The 7267-nt window shown below is 44.6% G+C and overlaps 1 protein-coding gene across 1 annotated transcript; it reads right to left on the reverse strand.

Annotated features, from left to right (window-relative positions):
- Positions 1 to 751: 751 nt before the first annotated feature.
- On the reverse strand, positions 752 to 6065 carry LOC117088657. Its single transcript, XM_033219869.1, has 3 exons — positions 5667 to 6065; positions 4547 to 4793; positions 752 to 3811 (listed from the first exon to the last, which is right to left on the reverse strand). Exons 2-3 carry the CDS (start codon positions 4598 to 4600, stop codon positions 3308 to 3310), a joined length of 558 nt encoding a protein of 185 aa, XP_033075760.1. The 5' UTR covers positions 4601 to 4793; positions 5667 to 6065; the 3' UTR covers positions 752 to 3307.
- Between the last annotated feature and the right edge of the window lie 1202 nt (positions 6066 to 7267).

Consider the following 7267-nt stretch of genomic DNA (forward strand, 5'->3'; position numbering starts at 1 on the left):
TGAGGCACAATAATTGCTTGAACCTGGGAGGCACAGGTTGCAGTGAGCCAAGATCGCACTACTGCACTCCAGCCTGGGTGACAGAGCGAGACTCCATCTCAAAAAACAAAACAAAACAAAAAAACAAACAACAAAAAAAAGCCCACAAAGAAATAACAGAAAGTCTGTCAATTAGTTGAATTATTTATAAAATATTTCTTTTGCCTTATATGTTTGCAACATTGAAAAGATGCAGATGTAACCTATCAACAGATGCAGGTTGCTATAAAATTAAGTTTCTTTAAAATTTAAAAACCACACCTCCCTCCCGTGTCCCCATCCATCATGCTCAACAGTTCTGATTTAAAACATACACTTTGAAATATGACTACTTCAAATTATGAGAACCATGAATTTAGGTAATTGATTTCTTCTCTCAGATTATTCAGTGTATACCCTGGAAATATGATTAATTAGGCTTGCATGTATAACAACACATACTGATTTGAGAAAAACTAATGCTGTGTTAAGTAACTTGGACCTTTAGTTTGGTTCTGCAAAGAAATTTCTTCACACTGCTTGGTGTATTATCTTTCCCTCAGTAGAAGCTGAAATTGCATTTGCTAACTAATTGTTGCTTCACTGTTTAATGGCAGGGGAGAGACCTCAGTTGATCAGTGAGCAAGTTTGCTAAGCACCTATAATGTAACAATCACGGTTCCCCACTGTCTTAGTCTGTTTGTGCTGCTATAATGAATGACCACAACCTGGATGGTGTAGACAACAAACATTTATTTCTCACAGTTCTGGAGGCTGAGAAGCTAGAGATCAGGGTGCCAGCATGGCTAGGTTCTGGGAAGGGATGGCTTCTGTTATGTCCTCACTTGGCCTTTCATTGGTGACTGCAGGCAGAGAGGAAGCAAGGGATCTAGTGTCTCATCCTCTTGATAAGGGCACTAACCTCATCATGAGGGCCCCACCCTCATGCCCTCATCTAACCCTAATCACCTCCCAAAGGCCCCACCTCCTAATATCAGCGCAGTGAGGATTAGGGCTTCCACATATGGATTCTGGGGACTACAAACATTCAGCCCCATGGCACAGGCCATGGTGAAGCAAAGATAATTGAGGACCAGGAGGGCCTCTGGGACTCATGGTTCATAGAGAAGCAAGTACAGTGTTTGGAAAACAAATAAAAACCTACAAAGAGCTCTAGAGGATTGTAGAGGGAATGACACTTTTCATAAGCAAAGATCAAGGGGCTGGAAGGACGTGTGACATTTAGGAAATGGTGCCCAGTCCGACTATAATGGTGGTGGCTGCTGCACCTTCGGCCCCCCTTGCCTATGCCGTTGCACAGTTGCTGCTCCGATTATGATTGTCACTCCTGGCCTCACTAACCAGTTGTCTTGAGACATGGTTCTGCCCTGAGAATGCAGCCTCTACAACCTGTACTTTTTCCGAGATCTTGAGGAGCCAAAACAAGCTCCCCAGAGACAAGAGAAGAGGGTACACTGAGGACCGCCTGCTTCCTCCTGGCTACGTATCAGACTGGTGTTTGAGGAGGGTGCTCTCTCCTGCCACCTGCAGGATACCGGGCCACCTTTGGGATGTGCCCAGTGCAGGAATGCTGGGGCAAAGGGGACTTCATTGGGCAGAGGGAGTCTTTGGGTGTGGAAGGGTCTGGGGTAGAGGTGGTGGACCCCATCAGTCATCACAGACGCGCCCTGGGGATGCTGGCGCCACTCCAGCCGCGTGGTGGGCAGGCATCGGGGATCCGTTCTAAAGAGATAAACAAGGCATGGATTTGGGAGTGTGGGAGGCAGGAAGGCTGCATTCCGAGCCATCAAATACAATGGCGCCTTGATGTGAAGTTGGGGAGACGGAAGGCAGAAGTGCCCCCTCTGCTTTGCTGAAAACTGGAGCTGCTGGGTGAAGACAGGGTGATTACCCACGTCTGACTTTCCTCTTTACATCTGGGGTGCCAGGGCCTAACGATCCTTCCCCCTACCCCCATTTCTCCAGGAAGCCTTGAAATTCTTTACCAAGCAGGGTGAAATTCTTTACCAAGTTCCTGGGGCTTGCCTGCAAATTAGGTCCTCACCAGCATCCTCCCTTCATTGTGGGACCTTCTCATTTCTACAGCATTTTCCATCATGCCAAAACCTAAGACTAAGGACCCTCAGCATCCTAACGTACCCAGTGATTGTCTACACCTCCTGAAGTTTCCTGTCACCTTCTCTTCAAGTAGCTTTGCCATTAACCGGGCTCTTTAAGCAGGTTGCTGAATCCCAGTTGTCACCTCTATAGCAAGAAGGACTAGAATCAGATAATTTCTAAGATCCCCACCAGGCAAAGAGGAGAATACCAGCATCCACTCAGACTTTTCCTACACATATCGGCTCCTGTAGAAAGTAAATTGAAGGGAAATGGGAAGGAGAGACGGCATGTATTGAATTTCTCATTAGCCCCACTGCCTGGTTCTCATTAGTGAGCCTTCCGGGTTACAGGCACCAAGGGCCAGGACTTATTTTCATGGCTGAATAGCACATGTGAAATGTAGGCGATTTCTAATCCATATTATATGAGCTCCACACTTTGCTATCTTATAAAGTAATGGGCAACGCTCAAGGAAAACCCCATCAGAATGACGGGCTAATCCTTCAGGGGGAAAATATTGCTGTTCTGCATAAGCTTTGGCTCTCTGCTTAATTAATCCCTAAAACTTTCAGACCTTAATGAGAATAATTAGACTTGACAGTACTGAGCTTAATGCACAACTACAGACAACAAAAACCGTGTTCGGTTTATAAGCTTCCCAGAGCTTGCTGAAAGACAGGCTAATGTTATTTACAGCGGCCTCAGTGAGGGGCCGGACGAAGGTTCGGACTGGAAATGTGCCTGACTCTCCCTGAGGACAATTTCTCTGAGGAACGGGGTACTATAGCCCCCTTTTGTGGCTTTCCCTCCATAACAAACCGTGGTCTAGACAGGACCTGGCTAGAAATTCCCTTATTACCACCCCAGCCAGACTCCATTTATCATCACCTTGAATGTAATGCTCGTGCAAAACCTCCAGGCCTTTCCTGTTCACATAACGAATCGAGGGAGGCAGAGCTCTTACGGCGCTCCAGCCAGTGTCTGCCCGCTTCTGGAAATACCTCATTTTCCAGAAAAGCATTCATTTGTCAACAGAGGGATAATGCTAAAACCTTAAAGACAAATCGGCCAGAAGGCAGGGGTGGGAGAAGCAGGCAGGGTACAGCCTGGGAGAGATGGCGGCTTTGCCTCAGTGCAGTTTATTTGATTTGTTAGCCTTGTGCCAACCTCAGTCTTCTCCAAGAAGAGGTTTAAATCTCTTCTTGAAATGGTTTGAGCGCACACTCCCCAAACAGAGAGTCCAGAAGTTTCCCTCTGGCGCTGCAGGGATGACCAAATTAATTTTGTCTGTATCCGTGAGAGGCTTCTCAATGAGGGGCCAAATAACCGCACAGGTTCTGGGTGTTGGATGAACCCTGTCCCCAAGCTTGGGCGAAGCTGTTGGAGTTGGGCATGCAGACTCGAGCAGGAAAACCATCCCACCTGGTGAGATGACATTAGGAATCCTTCGGAATAGGGGTGGATTTCCGCACATTCCATTGGTTCTGATTATCGTAGGAGATAGGAAACTGGTGATCAAAGCTACCTGAACCATTCTCAAGATTATAACAAAAGTGATAATGTCCATATGGAGAGAAATTCTTCTCAGAAATGAGAAACTGCAGATAAGCAAAATGACTGTCCAGTGCTTCTCAGTTTTGACATAATCTATGAGTCCAGAGTTCTTGCAGATCTAAGGAGATGAAAGGAAAGGGGTGCAACATCGAGATTCAAAAGCCAGCATGTTACCTTTTTAAAAACAGAAATCAATACACACACGTGCCTGTGTATACACACATACACACAAAGCAATGTGAGGACAGGAACTTTGACCCTGGAAATGGCACTAGGCTAGAGAGCTTTGTTTTTAATTTTCAATCAAGGATCTAAAACAGACTTCAAAGGGCATTTAAGCTGACAGTTTTATTTGCTCCTTGAGGAAGAGGAAAGATGAATAAGCGTAAAGACAGATCATTCGCAGAATAATTGCAGCCCTGACATATCTAAATGAGTTTGTAAAAGAAAATACAGTGGCAATTGATCTTATTAATTAGAGATGTACCAGGATGGTAATACCCACTTATCCACAGATTGCCTGCAGCTACAAAAATAAAATAAAATAAAATAAAATAAAATTAACCACTTTCTCCTGGAGAACACAATTTCTTTCCCTCCCTGCTACAGAAAGTCAGCTGGGAAAAAATCCCTTGTGATCTCCTCTTCTCTCTGCAGTGGGTAACAGCCTTTAGAGGGCAGTGTGGATGGCTTCCTTTCTGCCCGTGGAGCTTTCGGTTTATGCTGGATTGCACGATGCCTCACATGGTGCAGTGGCTTGTCGCAAGTGATTGAACATGTAATCTGACAAACAAACAAAAATGGGCTACAAAAAAAGGGAGAGCTGCTTTGTAAGCCTGTATGTGTCATTTACCTGTGAAGAACGGCAGTAAGAGCCGTGGCAGGCCCGACTCTGCCCAATGCTCATTCCGTCTCTGTTCTCTCCATTATCTTATTTCTGTGAACAATTGCTTAGCATATGGAATACACTTGAATAGAATAGCCCAGTGATAAAATGCTGAGTGACGATTGGGTGGCAGCCACCTCTGAGTGCCGTCCAGCCCTGTGCCATTGGAGGTGAATCTTTAGGTTGCTGGATTTGAAACTTACATAAACACTCACTGTATTATTACAGAAGAGAGAGAGAGAATGGGAGAGAGAAAGGAAGAGGAAGAGGATGAGAAGAGGAAAGACAGGAGGAAGGGAAGAGGTGGGTAAACAGTAAATTGTTTAGCACTGGAAGAATCATCTAGTGCTACTCCAGTGATTTCAAAGGGGGTGTGTGTGTGTGTGTGTGTGTGTGTGTGTATTTTGGGTACTTGTGGGCAGGGGGATCAAAGTGGGAGTACGGGCACAACAGTGTTTATAAGGCAAGTAGGAACTAAAATCCAGCCTTTGGTGTCTCACCAAGATGGACACAGTGGCAGGGCCCTGTATATGCCCCTCAGGAGGGAGATTTTTACTAATTTGCACTAAGGCCTAGTGGGGCCAGAGGGTGAAGAGTGGTGTGATGTGAAAACAAAGCAGGGCAACAGGTTTGATATTAAAAATGACCCATGTCACCCTGACCTTCCAACTTGTCTGGAATAGAAACACTCGTGGCCAGCAGACTCCAAGTACATATTGATATTACCCACACAAAGTTAAAAAAAAAATACGTGAAGTAGTGAGGTATAGTGGTGGTGTGCATCTGTAGTCCCAGTGACTTAGGAGGCGGAGGCAGGAGGATGGCAAGTTTGAGGCTGCTGTGAGCTCTAATCGTCCCACTGTACTCCAGCTTGGGCAGCAGAGCAAGATGCTGTCTCAAAAAATAAAAAAAGAAGGGCATGATTCTTTCAAAAGCAAAAGACATTTAATATCGCTGTGACTGTGCCTTGACTTTCCTGGAGTAACAAGATTAAATTTATTATGAAATTTCAAATTAACTTTAAAGTAGAACTTGACAGCTTTTGCAGGATGCAGGAATGCCCAAGCCCATCTCACTTTTCTCTTGCCTCCTGGAAGCAGGATCTTTATTGAGGTGTGAAGAGCAAATGTGGCTCATTGGTTCTTGGTGTCACCTGCTACAGGGACTCACCAGTTCTGACCTCCAAATTAACCAGGGTGAACGCAGATGCAGGAGATGCTGTGTGAATGCTGGGGAAGGCCGTGGAAAAACACAGGCCTGAGTAGCCGACAGGCCCCAGTCAGGGAAAGAAAAAGAATGCTCCCAACAGATCAAAGCCCACAGTCTCTTAAAATGGAAATGAACATTTAAAAAAGGCCTTTCTCAAGGGAGAAATATGCAGTAAATCAGAGCTTTTGAAAGACAACTGGGGCCTGTGCCGGTTTTTGAATAACTCGTCGTTTAATAAATGTTCTATTTTTGACCCTTTAGGGAAATATACAACTCCATCTGAAACTTATGAGCCAAAATAATTTAACTTTTTTTTCCATCTCATTTTTATAAGTTTTGTGATGGAGACAAATGATCTGGAAGCTTTCTTTTTAAGGTTTTATGATGAGGCGAGGTCATTTAATGAGAGAGAAGTGGTTTTCTCTGCACACCAGCTCTGACTCGCTGAATGTTTGGCTAGTTAGTCCTAGCATTTGAAGTCAGGATCCACAAAGAGGAAGCTGTGCATGGAGTTTTGAGGAACTGTTCTTGGTTTTCTTTGTAAGGGCTTCATGATAAGCATGTAAACATGCTATACTCATTGTAGATCATCTCTTCTAACGTGTGTGTGTGCATGTACATAGAACATTTGAAACTGTATATCAGTGACTGTGCCTTGACTATATGAAACTATATGTCACGCATCCTCTGTGCTGGTGAGAAGGAAGTACTTAATATATGCTGGAATTAAGGTGTTGGATGTTCCACATATTTTCTAATCCCTAGGATCCTGGGCACACAGTTTGTCCACAATATATTCCTGTTGCCTTGTTGTGCTGTTTTATAAAATCTTACCTATCTTCAACTGCCTTTGGACTGACGCATACGGGACCTGAGAGATCAGCTTCCTGTCCACCAGATCCTTGAATTGTTAAAAATGTTACAGGCTCATTTTACCTCCGATGAGTGGGTGCAGCAAAATCCCGGGAGCAGATGTCCCTCATTTACTCACATTGCTCCATCCCATCCCTTTCTGCTGGGTCCTGAGAGCAGCCTTCTCCCTGGCACCCAGCTGGGATTCCCACTAACCCGACTCAGGTTCAAGGGCTGAGGGAATTCAGGATCTGAGGGATGGCTCAAAGACCACATGGAGTTCGGTTTTGCATGTTTTCTTTGAGTGCCGGCCAGCAAAGACCGTGGCCTCACATAATTTCTCTGCCGGCTGTGGAATAGTGCCATAGAAAGATGATTCATGAGAAGAAATTGTCAAGTTTCTGCCTGGAACTGAATGGAAAAAACTTGGTTGAAAAAAATCCCAGACATGCACACAGAAGATACATAGGACCAAATTTATATCTTTAGCTTTGGGAATCTACATTCATTATTTCTCTAAGTTGACTTGAAAATGGGTAAAAATCTGGCCACAGTGCTCTTGTGGGGTTATAAAGAAAATTTTTGTTTTTATATTAGCATCTGGCCCATAATAGTTGCTAATATTTG

Source organism: Trachypithecus francoisi, unplaced genomic scaffold (assembly GCF_009764315.1).
Source record: "Trachypithecus francoisi isolate TF-2019V2 unplaced genomic scaffold, Tfra_2.0 Lachesis_group10, whole genome shotgun sequence".
Classification (NCBI taxonomy): domain Eukaryota; kingdom Metazoa; phylum Chordata; class Mammalia; order Primates; family Cercopithecidae; genus Trachypithecus; species Trachypithecus francoisi.